At 54.2% G+C, this 25,246-nt stretch overlaps 1 protein-coding gene across 10 annotated transcripts in view; it reads right to left on the bottom strand.

Moving 5' to 3' along the window:
- Nucleotides 1-10,124: 10,124 nt before the first annotated feature.
- The window catches only part of KSR1 (kinase suppressor of ras 1), a 137,924-nt gene continuing 122,802 nt past the window's right edge, over nucleotides 10,125-25,246 (bottom strand). For 7 of the 10 annotated variants that reach the window (XM_059669439.1, XM_059669438.1, XM_059669440.1 and 4 more), the window contains 8 exons: nucleotides 24,652-25,031; nucleotides 23,252-23,348; nucleotides 20,556-20,689; nucleotides 19,728-19,859; nucleotides 18,235-18,370; nucleotides 16,221-16,354; nucleotides 15,048-15,128; nucleotides 10,125-13,178 (listed from right to left, as the gene is read on the bottom strand). In XM_059669439.1, coding sequence (XP_059525422.1) covers nucleotides 13,100-13,178; nucleotides 15,048-15,128; nucleotides 16,221-16,354; nucleotides 18,235-18,370; nucleotides 19,728-19,859; nucleotides 20,556-20,689; nucleotides 23,252-23,348; nucleotides 24,652-25,031 — 1,173 coding nt within the window. In that variant the 3' untranslated portion in view covers nucleotides 10,125-13,099. Of the gene's footprint in view, nucleotides 14,455-15,047; nucleotides 15,129-16,220; nucleotides 16,355-18,234; nucleotides 18,371-19,727; nucleotides 19,860-20,555; nucleotides 20,690-23,251; nucleotides 23,349-24,651; nucleotides 25,032-25,246 lie in introns of all 10 variants that reach the window. The other 3 variants (XM_059669441.1, XM_059669442.1, XM_059669444.1) reach the window with 2 other exon arrangements.

Consider the following 25,246-nt stretch of genomic DNA (forward strand, 5'->3'; position numbering starts at 1 on the left):
TATCCCCATTGTCTTTTTTAAAAATCCTCACCTGAGGATATTTTTCCATTGCTTTTCAAAGAGAGTGGAAGGGAGGGAGGGGGAGAGAGAGAGAGAGAGAAACATTAATGTAAGAGAGACACATCAACTGGTTGCCTCTGCACCAGCCCCAACCAGGAGCGGAGAGCAAACCCACAACCCAGGTGCATGCCCTTGACTGGGAATCAAACCCGAGACCCTTCAGGGCATGGGCCAATGCTCTAACTGCTGAGCTACACCAGCCAGGGCAATGTTCTCTTTCTTGATAAGAGCATGAGTTACTTGGGTGTCGGCACTTGTCAAAACTCACCAAACTGTACACTTAAGTTCTCTGCTTTTCATTCGTATGCAAAGCACACCTTAATTTCTTAAAAAAAAAAAAAAAAAAAAAAAGCTTCAGACAGGCCCAAGGGACTCAACGCCGTGTGTATTTAAAAACAAAAAACAAACCACAAAAAGGCAAAAAACCTGTATGTCAGCAGGAGGGCCAGTGAAGGCAGCGATGCCATGTGTCACTGAGAAGAAAGCAGGTAATGTGAGGCCCACAAGTCGTCTTCAGCCTGGACGGCCACCTCCAGGCCCAGGCTGGCTCCCCCTGCCCTGGGCCTTTCAAGGGGGAGCCTCGACCTGCTCTGTGAGGTCACCTGCCATCAGCAAAACGTTCCCACTGCCTCAGTGAAGTCCCTCCTCTGGCTCTCACACGCTCTCAGTCTCCTCTCGGCAAAGGCTCGCATGGCTCAGGCACCCAGGCTTCCAGGGAGTGACCCGGGGAAACCCAGCGAGGAGCTCCACCTGCACCACAATCTCACCTTCCCCTCAGGGCCTGCCGCCGGAGCCACGCCCTTCTGCCAGCGGGAATCGAAACCGAACGCTCCTTTGGAAAGTATGGGGGAGCAGGGAGGAGGCTTGTCTTGGAAGCAGAAGGAGATGGGGAGCCCTGTCTGGGGCAGATAAGGGGCCATGGAGGTCGGGGGGGGGGGGGGGGAGGCTTCTTTCTAGTTCTGCCCACAGGCCCTTCTCACACCTTTCTCCTTCACAGAGCCTGGCTGCTCAGGCCTCTGCCCGATGGGAAGGAGTTGAAACTATCCAGAGGTCAGGACATCTCCTGAAGTCAACCATTTTCATGGAAAGTGGAGGGTAGAGAACAGAGGGTGCAGACTCTACCACTGCCGCAAGTATGCCCAGCCCTGGGGGCAGGAGAGAAACATCAGCAGGTGATACTAGCCATGAGGAGCCAAGACTCTCCCAGAACCTGGGATTGGGTGGAGTGGGGGTGCGGCTGGATACCTACCTTTTATTTTCCTTCTTTTTCTAAATATATTTGTATTGATTTCAGAAAGGAAGGGAGAGGGAGAGAGATAGAAATATCAATAATGAGAGAATCACTGATTGGCTGCCTCCTGCACGTCCCCTACTGGGGATCGAGCCTGCAACCCGGGCATGTGCTCTTGACTGGAATCAAACCTGGGACCCTTCAGTCTGCAGGCTAAGGCTCTATCCATTGAGCCAATCCGGCCAGGGCAGGATACCTGCCTTTTCAACAAACACCCCACGTAGGTTTTGGGGGACCCCAAAATTTGGGGGCATCTTTAAGAAAAAGAATACTGTACTTTACTAAAAATAGATGAACAGGGTGCTAGAGCCCCGCCCAGGGTCCACACACCTGCAGCCCAGCCTCCCGGGGCTGCCTGTGAGTCCACCTCTGAGCCCAGAGGATTCCGGTGAGAGAGGAAATGAAACTCAGATAAGGAGCTCAGGTTAGCAGCTCATTTACAGCGTTTCCTGAGCCCTTGCTTGTGGCACCCCCCCCCCCCCCCCCCAGCTTGGCTCTGGGGAACACAGGCCAAGAGCACGTTGTTCTTTCCCTCGAAAGTTTCATACGTCATTCAGATCCCTGGTGGCGCCAATTATTAACCGCATTGATGTGCTGTGAAGGAAGTGCCTTCCGCTTTCGGTGGGGCACAGCAGCTGGGTGAAGCCAGGTCAGCTGCTTTAATTCGCTAAGCTTCAGTTTCCTCATCTGGGAGGTGAGCCAGTCACGAGCTTTTTCATCAGGTAGTTGTGAGGGTGAAACAAACCAACGCTCAGAAGGCACTGAAGTCGACGCCTGGCAGGGAGGGAGCGCCCGGGGAATTATGGCTGTGTTTTCACACGTCCTACCTGTGGGCGGTGAGGCCAGGATGGGGTTCAGAGAGGGAGATGGTCCATGGGCTGAGTCTTCAAGGACCGACCGGTGGTATCCCTTCCATCGACGGCAGGAATAGGAGTGGAAGAGCCTGCAGCTCCCTGGATCAAGCACACTCAGCATCACTGTTTGCTCACACTCCTCTCTGGGGAGCCCAGAGGATTAGTGTCGTATCAGTTAGCCAGGCGCATACCTGCCTCTGCCTTTAGTCCCAGTTGACTAGCCTGGGCCTAGCCTTACTTCCCAATTTTCTTTAAATAAACATATCGGCATTTATTATTATTATTATTATTATTATTATTATTATTTTGATAAACAACAGCAATTTATTTCCCACAGCTATGGAGGCTGTGTCTGAGATCAGGGCATCAGCACGGCTGGGTGAGGGCCCTCTTTGAGCTGCAGATTTCTCACACGGCGAGGGAGCTCTGTGAGATCTCTTTAAGAAGAGCACTAATCCCACTGCCAGGGCTCCGGCTTTAGGACTTAAGCACCTCCCACGGGGCACCCCCAATTCCCATCCCATGGGGCAATAGGGTTTCAACATAGGAATGTTGAAAAGACACTAACGTTGAGACCATAGCAGCTGCCAGCAGTAGAGTTCTTCACACAATAATTGTTCTTAATGCCCTTGCTTGTTAATATCAGAAATGTCATTTCTGAGTGTTTCTTTTGTATTGAATTTGTTGGGGTGACATTGGTTAATAAAGTTATTCAGATTTCAGAGGTACAATTCAATGATGCGTCATCTCTATACTGCATTGTGTATTCACCAGCCCAAGTCAAGTCTCCTTCCATCACCATTTATCCCCCCACCCTTTACCCTCTTCTACCTTCCCCAACCCTCCTGCATTTATTTTAAAAGCAAACTTTATGTCATTTATGTCATGATCATAATGGGTGAAGGGGGTCATGGGAATTTTAAGAGGACACAAACTTTGGACTATAGCAGTTGACAAACACCCCAAACATCATAGAAGCCAGGAAAATAAATCTTTTATTAATTAATTTCCTGGCGCTAGAAACGTTTTGGCTGCTTACTCTGCTTCTTCATGTGGTGAAGATTTGAGACATTTCTATAGGGAAAGTAGAAAGATCATTCCGCTGGTCTGCTTCTTCTCCACCACCCAGGTACTTTGGGTACCAGGCGCTGTGGGACGCGCTCCTTGGTGATGCTCCTCTGGCCCTGTATCCTTGTCCCTGGACCCAGGTGGGGCAGCATGGTGGGCAGGAGGCCCTTCCTAAGCTGAGAATAACTGAATTATTCATGTAAGTGGCTGTGAGCCACATAAACATATCCCGCTAAACTTAAAGTAAATAGATGCCCAATTCACCTTCCCCTTAGCCAGATCCCCAAAATGCACACGGCCTCTCCAACACTGTCTGAGTCTCAAGGAAGTGTGATGGAGGGAGGGGAAGGAGACGGGAGTGTTAAGCAGTTCACCGAATGCTACAGACATTTATGCCCATGCAAACCCTTGCCATGCAGTGAAGGGCCTTAAAGTTCAAGCTAGGAAGGTGGACGCTGGCTGGATGGGCTTATAGCCCGTGGTGTTTGCCAAATGGAGATGAGACCTGGTTTGGCTGTAGCCCCTGACCCCAGTCCGTGCCCTCCCCCTCAGCTGCTCCCCTTCTTTCTTCCTCTCCTACTCCAGGTTTTCAGGGAACAAAGTCCCCCTTGGTTCTCTGTAAACACTCCCTGGAAAGCAAACAGGGCTTACTGACACCAGATTGCTCTCTGCCCGGCGCTGGGCCAGAGATTTTACACCTGTCATCTTTTTTATTATTATTGATTTCAGAGAGAAAGGGAGAGGGAGAGAGAAATAGAAACATCAATGCCGAGAGAGAATCATTGATTGGCTGCCTCCTGCACACCCCACACTGGGCATCAAGCCTGCAACCCAGGCACGTGCCCTGCCCGAGAATAGAACCATGACCTCCTGGTTCATAGGTCGACGCTCAACCACTGAGCCATACCGACCAGGCACATCTGTCATCTTTGGTCAAGCTCCTGGCAGCCCTTCCCGGTCTGCGTGCTCCCACACACCCACCAGCCCCTCCCTCGATTTTGGTGCTAATTGAAGAGATCGCCTGAGCAACCAGCAACCAGCTGCTGACCTGCTAAGCCGACACCAACTAGTCCGCATTCTAGTTTATCTCTTGCTGCATAAAACGTTACAAAACTTAGTAGCTTCACACAATGGCATTTATCTGGCTCACAAATCTGAACTTGGGCATTAGATGGGGAAAGCTCATCTCTGCCTAAGAGAATGGGAGCCGCTCTGTACCTATAACCAAGCCTCAGAAGGCGTGCATTGCCATTTCCGCCACATTCTATTTGTCGAGGCAACAGGATGTGTGATGCTAACCACTGCACCACCCTGCCTCGGTTCTCAGATGCCTTTTCATGGGACGGGCTTCCTTCCATGGACCATATTGTTTGCCAAAGGAATGTGGCTCGGTGCCTGCAAGGGTGAGGAGGGCTCTGCCAGACCAGACTTCTGGTTTCTTTTTTTTTTTAATCCTCACTGGAGAATATTTTTTCCATTGATGTTCAGAGAGTGGAAGGGAGGGAGTAGGGGGGAGAGAGAAAGAGAAACATCGACATGAGAGAGACACATTGATTGGCCGCTTCCCACACGTGACCCCACTGGGACCAGGGAACCTGCAGGAATCAAACCTGCAACCCCTGGTCCGCAGGCGACGCTCTAACCCAGCCGTGGGCAAACAATGGCCCGCGGGCCGGATCCGCCCGTTTGAAATGAATAAAACTAAAAAGAAAAAAGACCGTACCCTTTTATGTAATGATGTTTACTTTGAATTTATATTAGTTCACACAAACACTCCATCCATGCTTTTGTTCTGGCCCTCCGGTCCAGTTTAAGAACCCATTGTGGTCCTTGAGTCAAAAAGTTTGCCCACCCCTGCTAACCAAGTCAAAAAGTTTGCCCACCCCTGGTAACCACTGACGCTGAAACCAGGGCTCCTGGTTTCACTTTTTTTTTTTTTTTTTTTTTTTTGTAAATCCTCACCTGAGGATATTTTCCCATTGCTTTCAGATAGAGTGGAAAGGAGGTGAGAGGGAGAGAGAAACATGTATGTGAGACACATGGATTGGTTGCCTCCTGCACATGCCCCTACCAGGGCTGGGGATTGAGCCTGCAATAGAGGTATGTGCCCTTGATCGGGAATCGAACCTGGGACCCTTTGGTGAGCAGGCCGATGCTCTAACCACTGAGCAACCGGCCAGGGCTCCCGGTTTCATTTTTGAACACTCTTTTCTGTGCCTGGGGAGTGGGAAGCCCAGAGTGTCAGGCTCTGCTCTGGGTCCTGTCAACACTGTCATATCCAGGCCCCTTCCAGAGGGGGCAGGGGATGGGAGCTGGAGGCTGCTCTGCTGAGCAGGAAGGAACAATGAGTCCATTCTCTTGTATCCGGGACTTCCTGAGGAGACTGCAGTGCGGGATGAAATGGTATTTTCCGTGGAATGGCCCATTATCTTGTAGGACCCCAGGTGTTCCAGCGAGAGCACACACTCTGAGTCAGCCAGGTGTGGCTTCGGGTCCAAGGTGCTCCTTCCCTTGCTGGCTGGATGGCCCTGAGCCAGTTACTTCACCTCGTGACCCCAAGCTACCCCTCCTGTCAATGGGGGTAAGGCTTGTGTCCCGTAACTTGCCTGCTATGAAATGAGGGGGTCTACGGAAAGCACCTCGCATGGCCCTGACACATAGGAGCACTCGGTGATGCCCAGCACGAGACCCTGTACCCAAGGAATCTGACCAACACAGAACAGGGTGGGGCTTTCGCCTCCCTTGTCTTCGACACTGTGCTTCTAGTAATGCAACTTAAGATGGTTTTATTACTTTTGGCATATCGCTCAGTAGTTCTCACCCACTTAAATCCCCATTCTTTCCACCCGTGGCAGCTACAGCCCTCATCACGGGCCCAGCTGCAGGCAGTGATGTTCCAGAAATATGGCCAATCCCACGCCACTTCCTCCATAGAAGGCCTGCCCAATCCACCCAACAAAGGAGGGATCCGGGGAGATGTGAACCCAGGCCCTCCGGACCCTCCCCTGACCCTCTAGTCCCAGGGGAGAGATAGTAGACACTCAGTTCCTACGTGGTGATGGTGAGAAGGGTGGTGGCTATTCCTCAATGCTGCTCTGCCACCCAGCCTAGACACTTACTGAAATGACTTTTTAAACAATTTACTGGTGGGATGGGGGTGAGAGGTGGACACCTGCATCCACATTGGGATCTAGAGAGCATCCTGGGCCACCCACGTGGTTCGGACGTTGCAGACAATCCACGGCTAGAGTCCACGTGACTAGGGAAGGAATTCGGCAGGGGTAGTGAGAGCTCCCCTTCAGGGAGCAGGCCTGTTGTTCTGGGAAGTGCGGGGTGCGGAAGCTCGCCGGCGGAGGATACACATCAGGCTGTGAGCACTTACCACATGCCAAGTGCTTCACGGTTTCATCTATCTCATCTTCACCACGAGTAGGCCAGGTAGCAAGAGCCCACTTTCTGTATCAACGAGGAGAGGAGACGGGTGCTGGGAGGTGTGGGGCTTATGCTGGGTCACACGGCCGGTGAGTGTGAGGGCAGTCAGAGCTGGGCCAGCACCTGTGGGCCAGTTCCAGTCTTCAAACTTTTTATTTTTTTTGCAATTTTGGGATAATCCCTTTTTTTTTATTTTTTTGATTAATTAAATCTTTATTGTTCAGATTATTACGGTTGTTCCTTTTTTCCCCCATAACTCCCCTCCACCCAGTTCCCACCCCACCCTCCTCCTTCACTCCCCACCCACTGTCCTCATCCATAGGTGCATTTTTGTCCAGTCTCTTCCCGCATCCCTCTCATCCCTCCCCCCGCCCCCCCCAAGAATAGTCAGTCCACTCCCTTTCTATGCCCCTGATTCTATTATAATCACCAGTTCATTCTGTTCATCAGATTATTCACTTGATTTTCAGATAAGATGTGTATTTGTTGTTCATAATTTGTATCTTTACCTTTTTCTTCTTCTTCCGCTTCTTAAACGATACCTTTCAGCATTTCATATAATACTGGTTTGGTGGTGATGAAGTCCTTTAGCTTTTTCTTATCTGTGAAGCTCTTTATCTGACCTTCAATTCTGAATGATAGCTTTGCTGGATAAAGTAATCTTGGTTGTAGGTTCTTGGCATTCATCACTTTGAATATTTCTTGCCACTCCCTGCAAACTTCTGGCCTGCAAAGTTTCTGTTGAGAAATCAGCTGACAGTGTATGGGTACTCCCTTGTAGGTAACTGACTTTCTTTCTCTTGCTGCTTTTAAGATTCTCTCTTTGTCTTTTGCTCTTGGCATTTTAATTATGATGTGTCTTGGTGTGGTCCTCTTTGGATTCATTTTGTTTGGGGTTCTCTGCGCTTCCTGGACCTGTAAGTCTATTTCTTTCACCAGGTAGGGGAAGTTTTCTGTCATTATTTCTTCAAATAGGTTTTCAATATCTTGCTCTCTCTCTTCTTCTGGCACCCCTATAATTCGGATGTTGGTGCGCTTAAAGCTGTCCCAGAGGCTCCTTACACTATCTTCATATTTTTGGATTCTTTTTTCATTTTGCTTTTCTGGTTGGGTGTTTTTTGCTTCTTCGTATTTCAAATCTTTGTCTTGATTCTTGCGATCCTCTAGTCTGCTGTTGGGATTCTGTATAATATTCTTTATTTCAGTCAGTGTATGCTTATTTCTAGTTGATCCTTTATCACTACCTCGAGGGTCTCATTAGATTTCTTGTAGGTCTCATTAAGTTTATCGGCTGTTTCTAGAAAATTTTTGAAAAACCTTATGTGTGGTTTTGAACTCTATATCCAGTAGTTTGCTTTCCTCCATGTCTGTCATTTGTGTCCTTTTTCTTTGTCTCCGCATTTTTTATGCTTCCTGTGTTGATAAAGTGGTTTTCTGTGCTAAGTGTCCTCTAGGGCCCAGTGGTTCAGCCTCCCCAATTACCTGAGGAGGACACTCTTAGTGCACCCCCTTGTGGTCTTTGTGCACAGTCTTGTTGTAGTTAAGCCTTGATTGTTGTAGGTATCACTGGGAGGAATTGACCTCGAGGCCAATTGGGTGTGAGAATCAGCTGTGTCTGCAGTGGGAGAACTTCTGTGCTGGAGACACCCCTACGGGGCAAGACTTGCTTCAATGGGGCTTTGGGGCTCACTGAGTCTGCCCCCTGAGTGCCATGAACCATCCTTTATGGTTCCACGGAGCTGCAAACTGGATGGTCCCACTCTGACCTCTGGGTATACTGGCTCCTGGATCTCTAGGGAGGTGCTAATCTAGCCTCTGCCTTAGGCTATCCAGCAAAAGCCTCCCTGCAGGGCTTGGGCGGGGCGGGTCCCATGGGATAAACAGGGCGGAGCTAGCAGTTATGGCTGCTCTCAGAGGCTCCACTTCTCAGTGTCTCGGCAATTGCTGCAAGCCCCTCCGAGAGAAAGCTGCCCTCGGGTTCCGACCGATGCCAGACAGTCCCGCTTCTCCCGTATGAGTCTGGGTCCCCAGAGACTCGCCCGGAACTGGAGCTCAGAACCTGAGACTCCCTCCCGATTGAAAACGACAACCGTGCCCTCAGCCGCCAGCCTGCTCCGCGTGTGCCTCTGTACCTTGGTATTTTACTTCCGCACTGCGCCTCCTCTGAGTCTCGGTATGCTTTTCTCTTTCCTTCTAGTTGTGGAATTTACACTCAGCCAGCCTTCCTGTGGTTCTGGATGAGGTCCGTTCCGTCTTTTAGTTGTATTTTTGAAGTGGTTGTTCAAGGCAGCAAACTTCGGTGTTTACCTATGCCGCTGTATTGGTTTCTCCCCCAGTCTTCAAACTTGATTTTGTCCTACCTACTATTTAAAAATAAGGTAAGCCAACTTTTGGGAATTGGGAGATTTCACATAAAGATCCAGACCTCTAGTGTCTCTTTTAAAAAAAGGCAAACAAACATAAAGGAAGATGTGGCAACACTGGGCTCTCAGAGCCGAGTGCTGGCTGCTCCTTAGAGCGTGGTTCTCCAGGCAGCCACGCTCCTCCCCAGGCCCTGATGCCTCTCCAACACAGAGGGCAGGTGCCATTGGCCATTACACTCTTCCTGTGTGCTTCTTGTAAGATACACGTGTTTCATCATTCCTATGACTCTCCTGAAAGTGAGGAAATAAGCAATACATTGAAAGGGCCTCTATTTGTCACTGGCTCATGGCTGAGGGCAATAGTACCACCTTCTTCTCTGTGTCCCAGCACTTAGCACCATCTTCTGAACATACTAAGTAGGTGCTCAATACGTGTCTGATCTCTAGGTCCCCAGACTTCTGATGAGAGGGAGATTCTGGAGTCCGAGTCCTGGACTGGCTGCCTACCAGCTGTGTCATCTTCAGTGAATACCGTAACCTCTCCATGCCTCAGTTTCCTCAGTGGAAACACCACAATTTCTAACTCGTGGTGTTGTGAAGATTAGATGAAGGTGAGATTAAATATGGAAAGCACCTCCCTGGCTCAGAGTAAAGGTCCCACAAATGTCGGTTCCCCATCTCCTCCATCTGTTTGGCTTACCCCAACCTCCAAAGCACCTCTCTCTATGGTACTGGCAAGGACAGGCTCCTAGAAATAAGATCTGGATAAATGACTCCATCCATCGCCCAAGGCTTCTACAAGGCAAAAGCACCCTGGCCCAAGTGACCAGATGTTACAGTGGGGGCTGGGTGACCTTCCTCTGTGCATCATGGGACTTTGATGCTGTTTAGAAATATCTGCCTTCGAGGTCCCTGCATACCTCCTCTTTCTCTGGAAGGTACTCCCAGAGCGGGCCCGAACCCCCTGGACCCCCCATTCCGGTTCTCCCCACCATCCATCTATCTGAGCAGCCCCCACACTCATCAGACTGGAGCCAAGCAGACACAAGCCCCAGACACCTTGGTACAGTTTTATTCAAACTCCAGATGCCAGGCTTGGCCTGGCAGAGGGTGTGTTCTTGCCAGTGGCAAAAAGTGATAGAGCACGTTCGTTAATACTCATCGTTTTAATTTAAATTAATAGCATTTCTGGAAGACAAATGCAGTTGGTAGAAAATATAAAAACTTTTCCTGTACAAATTTTACATCACATTCAAAAGAGCAAGTGTGTGCCCCGCGGCCACAGGAGACACAGGGGGTGCGCGCGCTGACGAGATCCCGGCTGACGTCGCCGAAGCCCACAAGCTCCCGGTTCGGCTTCACAGTTATGTCTCCACCTGCCCCCAAATCGACACCGAACACAGGCTTCAGGGCGCCACTCCCTCCGACGTCACAGGAAACGCTGGGAGGGGGCAGAGTCCAGGGCCCCGTGCCTGTCTTTAGTTTGGTGACATGGAGAGGTCACTTTGCTACACACCGCTCACGACAAACAGGGACTCGCTGGGGTTCAGGACCTCAAGTTGGATGGAGACCCAGTGGCTGCGGCTCTGGTGGCTAAAGGCAGTGGGGACACAGACCTCGGGACTTTGGAGGTGAGGCTGGAACTGGGGGGGCCCTGAAGGGCCAGTGCTTGGGCTCCACTCTGACCCCAGTGCGGACGTCTGCAGCCCCAGAGCTCTCTCCAAGGAGGCCTCCCAGCTTCTCCTTCCCCTTCACAGTTGGCCGTGAGGCTGAATTCACAGTATCTGTCGTCCTCCATGTTTCCAAGGCAGGAAGGGAGGGCACACGGAGGGCACGCACGTCTTCCCAGCCTCATTCACAGTCATGGAAACACAGGGCAGGGGGCCACTGGGGGGGCTTTCCGAGGTGTTTCTCCTAAATGACGGGGAGTGCAAAGGCTCGGGCTATGCGTGGGGAGGCTGCCTGGGGCCTTGGAGAAGAGGTGCCCCCCAGACGCTCAGCTACACTCTTGGGGTTCCTGGCAGACCGTCAGTTCCATCAGGGTGGAGACGGTGCCTGTCTTATCACCAGGCCCCCGGCACTTGCACAGAGCACAGTAGCTGCTCAACAAACGCTTCTTGAGCTGACCCACGAGTGTCACACTCATGAGAAAAAACAAAACGCAGACTAACTCTCGTGGGCGAAGGAGGCGCTGAGCCCCGTGTGCTCCGCTGCTGCCCAAGCCCAGGGCTCACCAGCACGGCCTCGGGCTCAGAGGGGGAAGCCGAGAGGCAGCAGTCACACACTGTGATGAGGGTGGGGGTGACCTTGTAGAGGGCTGATGGGGGAAGCCAAAGGCATGATGGGAGAAACAGACACCCCCAGAGGACAGACCCACACAAGCCAAAGCCACTGGTTTCCAGCTCCCATCTTCCTCCCACACCCTAACTGGGAGGTGGGGAGGCGCTCCCATCCGGAGGGCGGACGGGCAGTGGGAGCCGGGTACCTTGCATTGCCCGGCAACTGTGCTCTCCAAGTACCGCTCAGCCAGGGTGCTGGCCTGGCCTGGAGACGGGCCCACAGCCCTCAGCGTCTGGGCAGAGGCCCGTTTCATACGGCATTTTGGTCAGACCAGGAAGGGGGAGGGCGGCTCTGACGATTGGGAGCTTTGCTAGGGGCATGAGTGAAAGGGGTGGGAGGACCACCTCCTCCCATCTTGGCTCAGAGCACGGACACAGGTTCTGGGCCTGAACCCAACCACACGGCCACTCTCACCCCCCTTGGTCATTTCTGGCTGGGAGCCTCGTAGGACAGAACGTCCACTGACGGGCTTCTTTGCCGCGTGGAACTTGTCTCTTGAGGCGGCAGCTTCCAATGAAGACAGGCAGGACGCTCTCCCATCACGGGCGGTCCTGGTTCAAACGGAGGCCTGACAGGGAGGCCTGACTCGTAGCTGGGGAAGGCTCTGGAGGCTGGGGGGCTCTCATGAAAGGGGGGGCACACGCCTCCCATCTTAGCTCTGCACATGGAGAGTGGGGGAGCCAGGAGTGGGCTGAGGGGCTTCAACAGGACTGGGGCCGGGGGAAGAGATGGGCGGCTCCAGGCCTTGGGGTGACTGAGGATGGGTTCCTAAGGGGCCAGCCAGGTAACACTGAGGCTGGGAGGGGGCTCGGGGACCCACTGCTGCTTCTCCTCCCCCCGCACCTTCCTTGTCCTCACGGAGCCTTCACGGCACACACGGCCTTCGCTCTGGGGTCAAATCAAATGTCAGTCAGGGACTCAGCTGTGTCTAAAAAGCCGCGGCCCTGGCTGCCTCCCTGCGGGTAGGAAGGAAACTTCGCTGCAGAAGGTGGAACCACTGGATCAGTGCAGATGTTACTCGGGTTTGATCCGTCTCTGCCTTTCCAGCTGGGGTGGGCTGAACTGCAGGGGTCAGAGGTGAACCCAGCTCTCTGGGATCTGGGGACCCTCGTATTCCAGCTCGGTTCCCAGCCAGGGTTTCCTTTGCAAGAGGAGGAAGGGACGAGGGGAGACCCCGGCTGAGGGAGCTTCCCCCGCCCCCCCAACAGGATTTAGGGCCAAAGCAGAGGCGAGGTCAGATCTGTGGTCCTCCATCCTGTCCCCAAAACGTCCACAACATTGAGGCTTTCCTTCCTGCGGCCCAGCGCGGGCTCCCTGCCCACAGGGCTCTCCACAGGGGAACCACGTCTGCTGTCCCGGCCGGCGGGCCGGCGCCCCTCCGCACAGCCCGCTTTTATTATTACCTATTGTAAAACATCGCACATGTAAACATTGGCTGCCCGTCGGGACAGGTTTGGTTGTTGGTGATGTCACTTTAAGAAACAGCAGGTGCAGCTCCGTCTCCGAGACCCTGGTGTTTTCTGCACACAAACAGGTCTGAGCCCAGAACGCAGGCTCCTGGCTTGCGGTGCTTGGGAGAGCGGCGGGCGGACGTTTCAGCGGCGAGTGCTGCTTTTTGTGGTGGAGGTTGTGTGGATGTTTTAGAAACACTTTGAAAAAGGAGGAAATCGGCGGGGAAACTGCACAGCTGGCTACATCTTTGGATTACTGGCCTCCAGGGCGCCCAAGCCAAACCTCTCAAACCGGGGTACAACTTTGCTGCTGTTAATGCTGCAAAGAGGAACAAAAACAAGGGTTACAGCCCCGCTGGTCTTGGTCAGGTTAGGGTGACATGAGCTAAGGAGTGGGCCAATGCCAGAAGCTCACAGAGGACCCAGCCCACCAAGAAGGGAGAATGATTCCACAGCCAACGGCTGTAGTCTCGACAGAGCTGCTCCTGGTCGTGCTGGGTCGGGAGCCCAGCCTTGGCCACACGCCCGCTGGAGGGCGGCGGCTTGTGCATCTTACAGCCCCCAGCTCCCAGAGCGAGTACCTGCCATGGGCTCCTCTGAGCTGACTTCTCACCACAGCCCAGGGAAGCGCGTGCTCCCAGAGGAACTGGGAGAAGGGCACCCGACCCCAGAGCTGAGTGACATCACCAGCTCCTGTGAGAAGTGGGCCTCACACATCGGAGGGCCACCTGGAAGCACGCAGTGCTCAGGGACGGTCTCCAGAGACCAGGATCGGGTCCTGGGGGCCCAGGAATCTGCATTTGGCAACAACGCAGGGACTCTGGGTGCCCAGCCAATCACACTCTCGATGAGCTGACTCAGGGTCTGGAAATTGCCATCCCCACTGGGCAGATGTAAAGGGAGCAACGTTGCGGGAGGGAGGGGGCAGGAGCTTTGCTTTCATCAGTGAAACTGTTTGGAGACAGGCCCCTTGCTTTCAGACGACCCCCCTGAGCGCTGCTGAGCAGTCCTTCCAAGCTGGTGTCTTTTACGGCAACAGACCTTGGGGTGTCCACCACCGGCAGCCCTGCAGAGGGGACGGCCCTGCGCAGCTCTGAAATCGCCCCACTCCTTGCTGGACAAGATCCCCTACGGTTAATAGCCAAGCACACCCCCTCCCCCTGTTCTTTGGACCCAGCCACTGGGAGGCCGACGTGCTGGGGTTGGCAACGTGCAGGTTGGCAGGGTGGGGGGAGGGCACAGGTCTCACTGAGCTGTTAGTAGGAGGCAGGGCCACCCAACAAAACACGCTAGCACCCGCAGAGGAAGAGCTAGAGAGGGTGCAGCCGCGTCCAGGGCCTTCTGGGGGGAGCTGTTAGGGGGTCCTCCGCGGACACCAGGTATTCAGTCACACGCAGGCCATGGAGACGGAGGGGCCAGTTTTTAAAACAAACAAAGCAAAAGAGGAGGCCTCAGGAGAGAAGGTGGAGCGGCAGAGATGGCGTCCCCGGGTTAGTGCCCGCCTCTCGGTTTGCATTTGAGCAGGAGTCGAGGTGCCGAGTGACGATTAGGAGGAAGAAAGCCCCAGGCACATGCGAGGCAGCCAGGCCTACAACCTATGGGAGGAAAGAGAAGGGAGAGCAGTGTGAGTGAGAACCGGGCCCCACGGGGCGGGGGCAGCAGCCGGGGCCTGGCCAGGTCAGGGGACCCTCTTTCCCTGGAGAGAAAGGGACGCTCCTGTTCCATCCCAGGCCTGGCAGCCGAGCGGGCAGGGAGGGGAGCCTGGCGCAAAGAGCCATCCCTGAGCTGCCAGGAGCCGGGTCACAGGATCTGAATCAGAGGTTGGCCAATGGACTATGCAGCCCTGGACTATGCAGATGGACTTCTTGGAGATCACTAAATTTCTGCTCACTGCATTCTCTGTAAGCTCTGGCCAGAGGGCACCCGGGGTCTCAGACGATGACCTCCGTTCTCTCTCTGACCCAGGCGCAAGCCATCGTCTGCCACAGGGTGGGCGGAGGCCCTGCGAGAGAAATACGAGCCCGCAGAGGCCCTGCCGGTGGCCGTTTCAGCTGCAAAAACATCCCTTTGGTTTATGAGAAAACACACACACAAAGATGAGGTAGCTGGATGCAGACAGGCAGGAAGCGGGGTGAGCGGAGGGGAGGCTGCGACAGGCAGAGAGGAAGGGAAATAACAGAAGACACACTATTCCTCCAGAGCGGGGCAGGGATTCTTAAAGTCAGGTTGGCCGTATCGTCCTTTCCCGTAGTATCGGCTCCGCCAGCGACTGGGAGTGCCCGCGATCATGTTGCCAGGTGTGGGAGGAGCGAAGTCCGCAGGTGATGCCGTAGGGTCGGCCCCACCGCGTGGCAGGTGGTGGCAGGTGGAGGAGGAGCCACAGGAATCAGGATGGTGGGAGAGAGAGGGAGATGACAGGACAGGTCATCGCATCAGCCACCCCCCAAAATAAAAAAGCAACAAAACCGATGGAAAAGAAAAAGAAAAGGAGAATTAGAGGCTGAGTGTGTAGAAGTAAAAGTCATGAACAGGAAGCTGTGACACGGACTCATGAGGGAGTGCTGGCATTCTTTTCCTCAGAGGCTAACACTGATCGTGGTGGGCCAGAAGCAGTGCCTAGTGGCGCCTCAGTTTCCCTCAGCGAAATGAGACCGTGGGCTATGGGGTCTGTAGGGGATCTGGAACCATCTCACAGCACCTAGCTTTCCCTTCTGCAGATGAGAAAACCGGGGCCCAGACTGTCAAATGAGTTACTTCTTGCAAGTCCAGGAGAACCCCCTGCTCCTGGTCTCTGCTGGGACGGCTCCTGTTCAAAGCCCAGCTCCAAGGACTTCTCTGCCGGAGACACTTCCTCAAGCTCCCTGGGTGGGCAGAGAGGGCCCGTCCCTGCTCCCACCGAGGCCGTGCTCTGTCCCAGCACTCAGCATACTGTAATTATTCCCTCATCCGTTCACTCACCCATCACCTGTTTACTGAGCAAAGGAGAAAGGTTGGGGGACTAGAGAGCTCTGTGCCGAGTCTGCACTATTTTAAGCCACAGCCACTCTGCGGGTTTTGGTGATGCTCTGGCGTCCAGGGGCCCATGTGGCCCTGTCCCAGCATCCTCTCGTCTGGGCCTGGCCTGGGCCTGGCGTCAGCACTTCTCTGAGAACAGTGATACGGGAGTTTTCAGAGGAGAGCTGGAGACAAAAGGAGTCTCCGGACCAGACGCGGTGTCATTGGTGAGGAACGAGGCCCTCCGGCTAATCTGCTTTGAGTGTTTGCCACCGTCCTGGGCACACAGGGCACAGGGTGCCCTCTGAGACCCCACATGCAGCTCCCAAGGCTGGCTGGCGGGTTTGGCCGCTGAAGGGGTACTTACTCAGCAGACTTCCAGAAGTGCCCAGGGTGGGAGAGCCGCCGGTTCAGCTTGGGCAGTTTCTCCAGCATTTCCATCAGCAGCGTGAAGCTGGGCCTCTCCTGCAGGTCGAAAGCCCAGCAGGCGGACAGGATCTCCTGCGGGCAGAGGCGGCGTTAGGGGGTGTGAGCCGGCTGAGAGGGAGGAAGGTGAGCTGGGGCCTCCGCACAGGGTCCCCTCCACGCTCGCAAGCACCCCCGGCTGGTGGTCCCCGAACATCCTGCTGACATTGTGATGACTGGCCAGCAGGGCTGAGAAATAACCGAATTTCAGAAAAGCGCTCATGCTTCCAGTTCAAATAGAAACGCACAAGCCCACCTCCCCTCCTTCCTTCTTTTTTAAAAAATATATTTTTATTGATTTCAGAGAGGAAGGGCAAGGGAGAGAGAAACATCAATGATGAGAGAGAATCATTGATCGGCTGCCTCCTGCACGCCCTTTACTGGGGATTGAGCCTGCAACCCGGGCATGTCCCCTTGATTGTCATCGAACCCGGGACCCTTCAATCCATAGGCTGATGTTCTATCCACTGAGCCAAACCAGATAGGGCTCCCCTCCTTCCTTCTCAGACCTCCCAGGAACAACAGCAACAAAGCTGAGTAACAGGCCACAGAAAAGACATCGGCAAGGAAGCCACCGATTTTTAGAAGGAAAGTGGAAGGCGGTGTGTTGACAGGGGAAACACAAGATGCTCTGAATGTGTGCAGAGGGGGCGGCAACAGGCGGGAGCCTCGGCGTCACGGGGACGAAGGCGGAGTGACAAGGACCAAATGCGGGGCAGCAGGTGAGAGCGGGCAGCAGGGCGGCCCCGAGCGGCCCCCAAGCAGAGCCTGCTCACCGTGGCGATCTGCGGCCTAGTCTCAGGGACCCACACATGTACACACCCCCCCCTCAGCCTTTTGACTCAGAGCTACCTGTGAGCAAACATCCTGCACAGTCAGGCCGACGTGCCCATGTGACAGCGGCACGTGCACATCCACTCAGACTCAGCAGCTCAGGTGTTTGCTCCTCACTATGTCCGGGCCCCTGGGTGGCTGCCAGGTAGGAAAACTGGGGATAAACGGACCCTAAAAACACCGACTGAGGACACGGTACGTGTGCGTGCGGGGGAGGATTATCCATAAAACAAGACCAGCGTGCAGTAAAGAAAGAAACTGACAAAGTGATCAAGTGCTTGCAATGAATCATGTAGCCTCCGAAATAAAACATGAGGTAGAAGCAGTAGAAAATAAGATCAAGGAAATCCCCTCACTGCGGACCCAGCTCTGGGGAGGAATGGGAGGCAATGTGACAGAAGGTAAAAGACGCGGAAACTCACGAGGAAGGACCGAATTCTGTCTAGCGGAAGTTTCCACTAGAAAACAAAGAAACCATAGGCAGGAAACTAGAACAGCCATAAACAAGAAATCGTCTCAGAAAGTGGAGGGGAACAGAAATCTTCCACTGCCAGGGCCCAATCAAGGGCCTGACGGAAGAAGATAAACAGACTCCAGCTGATGCCAGAACACAGCAGGTTTGAACTCAACCAACGGGCAGGGAAGCTTTCTTTTTAAGAAGGAGGGTAAGTGTGGGGTGATAAAGGACAAGGGCCGCCAGCCAGCAGCACTGAGGCCGGCCCGGCACACACCTGCCCCAGGTCCGGCGGCTCAGGTGTGTGAAGGAAGTGCAGCCAGGTCAGGTGCCTACGTCCTCCCTCTAGCCCAGTGATGGCAAACCTTTTGAGCTCGGTGTGTCAGCGTTTTGAAAAACCCTAACTTAACTCTGGTGCTATGTCACATATAAAAATTTTTTGATATTTGCAACCATAGTAAAACAAAGACTTATATTTTTGATATTTATTTTATATATTTAAATGCCATTTAACAAAGAGAAATCAACCAAAAAAATGAGTTCGCGTGTCACCTCTAACACGCGTGTCATAGGTTCGCCATCACTGCCCTCGCCTTTCCTCCCGCTCCTCGGACAGGTGGCTACTCACCGTGACCTCCTTCCCCAGGCTGGCGGAGGCCAGGACTCGCTTCATTCCCTCTCCACTTCCGATCTGCCAGATCAAGGCCTCTGCGGCTTGGTTCTTAAAGGGCCAGTCTCTTGCTTGCAGCTCATACCAAACGGTCCTGTGGAGACCATCCGTGCAGCCTGAGCCCCTGGATCGCTCAGCCCAGCTCACTGCCGGGCGCCTGCTGCCCATGCCAGGAGCCCAGCCAGAGGCTGCAGGATCCTTCTCCTCCCTTCTCTACCCGCCGGGCTTCAGGGAATGCTACGACCGCATCCTGGAGGGTCTAGAGCAGCGGTTCTCAACCTGTGGGTCGCGACCCCTTTGGTGGTCGAACGACCCTTTCACAGGGGTCGCCTAAGACCATCCTGCATATCAGATATTTACATTACGATTCCTAACAGTAGCAACATGACAGTTATGAAGTAGCAACGAAAATAATTTTATGGTTGGGTCACAACATGAGGAACTGTATTTAAAGGGCCAGAAGGTTGAGAACCACTGGTCTAGAGGGTCTGTGGCCTGGTGTTCCCATTGTGCTGGGGAGTCTGAGGCAGCCCAGGCTCCGAGCAGAGATCCTGGTATAACTGTCAACCTCAGTGGGACTGACACCTACATCCAAAGGTTGTTTGAGGGGCAACAAAAATGGCACGCCCGGTGCCTGGCACACAAGGGTGCTTCAGAAATGACAGGGAAGGAGGGGGGCAGGGAGACCACTGCCGAGGGAAGGACATCCGAGAGATTACAGGGTGAGGCCTCACTCAGCCTCTCCCAGTCCCCTGGCCTCTCCCGACTGTTAGAGCCACACTGTCCTGTGTGGGGGCCACTGAGCCACTCTCGTGTAGGGCATGGGACTGAGTTGTGCTGTGGGTGTAAAATACACGCCAGGCTTTGCGACTCCGTACGGTAAGGCAGCCCCTTCAATTTTAATTTCTGATTACACGTTGAAGGGATAATACTTCGGAGAATCCGAGTTACAGAAAACATGACTGCAACGGATTTCATCGGTTTTTCTTTTTCAATGCGGCCAAGAGAAAACTTCCTATTAGACAGGGTGGGGCAGAAGGAGGTTTGCAGTTATTCGTATGGAAAACAAATAGTAATGTAAGAATGATCTGTTTCGTGTACTCACAACTGCAAACCTCCTTTTGCCCCACCCTGTTTCTCCGTTTTCCTTTTGCTCAGTTTCCTGGGGCACTAGAGGCTGCTGGCAGGACATCCCAGAGTGAGGGGACCCAGAGGGGCAGCTCTTAGCTCTGGTGAGCGTCCTCACGGACAGTGGGTGAGACCTTAGTCCCCAGGGAACCATCCTATTGGGGAGGTGCCATTACTCTCCTGTTTTACAGGTAGGGAAAGGGAGGGTCAGTAGTGTAGTCACTCGCCCAACAAGCAGCAGAGCCAGGGCTCAAAGCACGCCCACCCCCCCACCCCGCCCCCTGCCCCCCAGCCTCAGAGCCCCAGCAGGAGGGCCTCCTCACCCGAATGCATAGACGTCAGCAGCTTTGGAGAACGGCAGCTGATCCTCTTCTTTCCCGGGCGTCATCTCACGCACGATCTCAGGAGCCAAGTAGCACAGCCAGTCATGTGACAGCTTCAGCTGGTTCTCACGCCTGGTGGCCAAGAAGCCAGGGCTGGCTCAGACACAAGGCCTTTCAGCGAGCGGCCATCAGAGGCTCACCCGGCACCACCCACGCCCGGCCCAGAGGGGCCGCACGCTGAGCCTGCACCTGCCAAGGCACGGGCGCTTGGGGGGAATGTAGCAGGAGAGGGATGGCCGGGTTTTTCTAGGGAAGCCGGCCAAGGAGGGGGATGGGGAGGGAGCCGCACTGGCAGGTGCCTGGTTCTCGGAGCACATCCCTGTGCAGGAAATCAGACCTGCTGTGCATCTCAGGACCTGGCCTGGAGCTGGCTCTCCAGCCCGGCTGCCACTCTGCCTCCCGGGGGTCCCCCAGATGCTTGGAGCGGAGCTTTCTCCCCATCCCACCCCTTCAAGATTTGGAGAAATAACACCTGACGCCCTTCCTCACATGGGGGACTTGAACCCTGGTCCTCTGCCCAAGGTGGTAAATGTGAGTGAGGGGACCCAGCCTCCCTGGGTCAGCCTGAGAATCAAGTGTACGAGGGACCTACAGGTCATCGAATCTGATTCTGGACCAGAACCACAAAGGCAGGACCAAAGCAAACTGGCCCTTCCTACAGGGAGGGCTGCTCCTCAGACGCAGGAGTGCCCAGGCCCCAGCTGGACCCAGGCCCACCCAGCACCCCAGTTCCTCCCAGTTCCGTCCGGATGCCCAAGGCCAACTCACCGTCCCTCTCGGACCACGCCCGACATCCCAAACAGCCCAAAGTCGGTGATGACCACTTTGCCGTTGTCATAGAAGACATTCTTGGATTTGAGATCCTTGTGCACGATGCCCTTGGCATGCAGATAGCCCATGCCCTGGAAGACAGCGGAGCCCACGTCAGGGGGAGGGGAGATGCGTGGCAATGACCTAGTGTGCACCTGGGCCAGGCACCGAGCTTGACGCACTACCCAGATCGCCTCACTTAATCTTCACAATCTCACACGGTGTAACTGTCTCCATTTTACAGGTGAGGAAGCCCAACTCAGAGAGAGGCGGTCACCTGCTCCAGGCCACACAGCTGAGATCTGGTTTTGGTCCATCTGTGCCCTTTCCATGCCTGTGTTGTCCAGCATCCTCCTCAGACTTAGCTAACATGGGACCGAGGAGAGGGAGAGGGGTGGGAAGCTGGGTGCCAGGAAGTATATAAAGCATGACGAAACCATCCGCATTAAGGCATACAGGACCCATGTGATCTGGGACCTCTATCCAGGCTTTAACCAGCAGGCTTGTACCCTCAGACTGGGCGAGGGCTCGGGGGGAGGGAGAGACAGAGAGGAATTCCCACAGAGGGCGTCCCCGAGTTCGGGAGGTCCTGGCATCTGTGCTGTCATGGGGGTTCTGGAATAATGGCTGAAATCTGGGGTTCAAGTTCCATCTCAGCTCAGATTCTAATTGGCTGTGCGGCCTTGGACACTCGGCTTCTCTGAGCCTCAGTTTCCTCATCTGACAAGCGAAAGGGCGGAGTGGGTGACTTCTAACCAGTGCTCTATGTGGACTGAACACGGCCTGGCCAGGTAGGGGACGTGGGCGACCTGACATTGGCATGATCGCTTCAAGGTCAAAGCTGTCTTCTAATGCCAAACCCAGGACTCCGCAGCTACACCTCTGAGTGACTGTTCTCTTCTGCCCCGGAATCTGCGCGATGCTCAGTGTTGTGAGAACATGCAGAGAACAGTCTGAGGAGGCAGAGAGGCAGAGGGGAGCAGGGCCTAGCACGTCGGGGGGCACACGAAGTAGGTGTGACGCTTGTAATAAATATGCCTCCGATTTATCTTCACAGAAAAGAAACAGCATGTGGCCAGGCGGCTTCTGAATTTCCCCGGAGCAAACAGGATGTGGGGGTGGGGAGAGAGGATGAGAGCTGTGCCTGTGGCTGACAGCACGTGTCCTAGGAAGATTCCCCTAGACCAGTGGTTCTCAACCTTCCTAACGCCGCGACCCTTTAATACAGTTCCTCATGTTGTGGTAACCCCCGGTTTCATTGTTACAAATTGAACATAATTGAAGCATAGTGATTAATCACAAAAACAATATGTAATTATCTATGTGTTTTCCCAAGGTCTTAGGCGACCCCTGTGAAAGGGTCGTTCGACCCGACCCCCAAAGGGTCTCGACCCACAGGTTGAGAACCGCTGCCCTAGACAAAGGGAGGTGGAGGCCACTGGAGAAGGCCCCAGCCCATTTTTTTTTTTTTAAATAACCCAATGGGAGGCAGCAAGACCGAGGTGACCTATCAGGAAACAGGTGATGACATAGTAAGCAGCCAATGAGGAACTGGAGGAGGGTCTACGTAAATAGGCTATGTCCCTTGCCCAGCGAGAGATCCTGTACCATGGGCGCCCACTCTCCAGAGTGTCATTAAGTCTCATTTTCGCCATGCTTCTGTTTCCTAGTCCGCCATGTGGTATGGGGACAGGCGAGCCATTTCTCACACGCTGCCGCTCTCCCCGGCCTCTCTGAAATGAGAGGCTCAGGGAAGGCATAAAGCTGGTGTTTTGGTTTTGGGGGCTTCACACGTTTAATTCATTAGCTCGGCCACAGGGAAATGTCACCTGGAAATCTTGGTTTGTCCACAAAAGTCACTGTGATGTTTAGCTTTTCCTATTAAAAGTCACACCCCCGAAAGGGACGGAAGGAGGGAGAGGGCGGAGAAAGGAAAGGAGGCCGGGCTAAGGCAGAAGAGAAAGGAAAGGCCGGAAAGGGACCCAAACATGGGGGCAGCTGCTGGGAAAGCTTTTCAACCGAAACCAAGAAAAGAGGAACTCCCACCCCACAGTATTCTAGTTTTTATCTGGGCCTGTTGCTAAATAAAGCAAAAAAAAAAAAAGTTTTTCTTTCATTTTTATTTAACTACTTTAAAAGGATGAAAGAAAGAGAAAGGGCTGCCTGAGTTGAGCCCGCGGGCCTGTCCTCATTAAACTTGGATTTGGAAACTTTAAGGCAGAAGTGTGGGTGCTCCCCCAGCCCCCACAACAAGGCTAACAGACATACCCCGTGCTGGCCCGGGCCCAATGCTCTCTCCGTACATTATCCCGTGTTACCCTTGTGTCCATCCTCCAAGGGAGGTCACGTTGGTTTCCCCGTTTTATACGGAAGCCAAGGCTCAGAGAGGCTTAACCACCTGCCGAAGTCACACAGCTGATGGGAGCAGGATTCAAACTCAGGCCGCCTGGCGTTAAAGCCCGCTGCGTTCCTCCCTGACCAATCCATTCCCTCACCGCTCACCTAGTTTCCAGCTGTAGCTCTAATTGGATGAGAGACAGATGGAGGGGAGGAGTGTAGGGGTCCCACCCTTGAGGTACCCCAACGCAGGGGAGAGACAAAGGCTGCCACCACCACCCTGACACAGGCAGGCAGAGCAGGAGGGCGCCCCTTACCTTGATGATCTCCTGAGCGATCTGCCGCGTTTTGTTGATGTCCAGCGATGTCTTGGGGTCCCTCACAAACGAGTGTAACGTCCGCCCCTTGCAGAAGCTGTTGAGAGCGGCGGGTCAGGCAGAGGTCTGGGGCCAGTGCAGCCTGACCCCAGCCCTGTGGAGCCTGGGAGGGGCCGTGGGGAGAGCTGTGCTCTCTCCAACCCCTGCACCAGAATCCTCATTCTTAACCAAGCCTGCCTCCCATTCCTCTGGGCCTCCCTGAATGTACAAACACAAACTCGCATGCGCCCCACTTGTGGCCCAGGCAACGTCGGGCCCTGGGGCTCCCTCTAATGATTCTCATGATCGTTTCTATTGTTTTCTGATCACAGAGATTTTATTTCAATAAAGGAGAGTGGGAGGAGGGTGGAGGGGTGTCAGCATGGTTATTGGATAAGGGCCTGCATTTTGGGGTCCCCCCTACCTTGTCCCCTAAAACGTGAGGTGAGGAAGGACCCAGAGAGAACATGCACCCACCCTCCTGTTCCAGGAGAAGGTGACTTACGCCACCCGAGGAAGGGGCTAGTTGTTAGAAAACGTCTCCAAGGAGATAAGATGCTGGAGCCTCAGAAACTTTGAGAGCAGATGAGGGGTCCAGAATATTGGCTGGTAGTTCCTTATCTGTGCCCCAGTGCCTTCAGGATATTCTACTAGTAAAGCACGCTAAACTTTTGTCAACGAATGCCCTGCTACATTATTATAGGTATTCCTTCTAAGCCAGTGGTTCTCAACCTTCTGGCCCTTTAAATACAGTTCCTCAGGTTGTGACCCAACCACAAAATTATTTTTGTTGCTACTTCATAACTAGTGCTGCTACTGTTATGTATCGTAATGTAAATATCTGATATGCCGGATGGTCTTAGGCGACCCCCGTGAAAGGGCCGTTCGACCGCCAAAGGGGTCGCGACCCACAGGTTGAGAACCGCTCAGATCTTTTATGGAACTGGGTGGGTAAGAGGTGGAAGGATGGAAGGACGGACGGACAGCGCTGGGGGCTGGGGTGTGGGGGGGGTGGAGCTGGCGTCACCACCGTAAGGCTGCCTAAGGAACCACGCTGTCGTGCTCTGGACTGGCATTTTGTCCCCGGGTGTGGTGGCGGGGGACCTCGCCCTGCTCAGGAGTTCTGGTGGGTGGTGACTTATGCCTGTTTCTGATAAACAAGCAAAATGGGGTGTACCCATGTCCAATCGCTATGCTGTACACCTGCAACTAATATAATATTGCATGTCAACTATAACTGAAAAATAAATTTAACTAAAACCAAAAATCTTCCACACTCTCCAGGGCATCCACGTAAGTATCAGGGCCCCCAGGGAAGGTGAGGCTGAGGCGGCCACCCCAGGAGGGCCGGGCGGGGTTACCTGGTGATGATGGCCAGGTGGGGCGGGTTCATGCAGGCCCCCATGAAGAGCACCACGTTCTCGTGCCGCGTCTGCCGGTAGTTCATCACCTCTTTCTTGAACAGCTTCAGGTGGTCCTGGTTGTGGCCGTCCATCTCCAGCAGGCGGATGGCCACCTCGCCGTGCCAGCGGCCACGGTGCACGCGGCCCCAGCGGCCCTGCCCGATGGGCTCGCCCAGCTCCACCTGCTCGAAGGGGATGTCCCACTCCTGCAGGTACACGCTGGTCTGGCTGGCCTTGCGGGAGATGGGGCCCCGCCAGGTGCGGCGGGAGCTCGGCAGGTCGTCCACCTCGTCCTCGTCGTCTTCTGCCTCTGACTTGCCAGCCTCCGGCTCCTCGGCCTGGAAGGACAGGAGGAAGGAACTGAGGGGCAGCAGGTCTGGGCTCCACTGACTCCCCCTCCCCAGAGCCCCAATCAGGTGAGGGAGGAGGACGGGCACAGGGTCGGGAGGCCCGGGTCCCGGTGCCAGCCCTGCACTGGCTTGTGTGGACAATAGGCAGGTCACCTGGCACTTCAGTGTCCTCATCCACGAAATACAGGCCTTGGCTGGGGAGG

The sequence above is a fragment of the Myotis daubentonii genome, chromosome 16 (assembly GCF_963259705.1).
Source record: "Myotis daubentonii chromosome 16, mMyoDau2.1, whole genome shotgun sequence".
In the NCBI taxonomy this organism is placed as follows: domain Eukaryota; kingdom Metazoa; phylum Chordata; class Mammalia; order Chiroptera; family Vespertilionidae; genus Myotis; species Myotis daubentonii.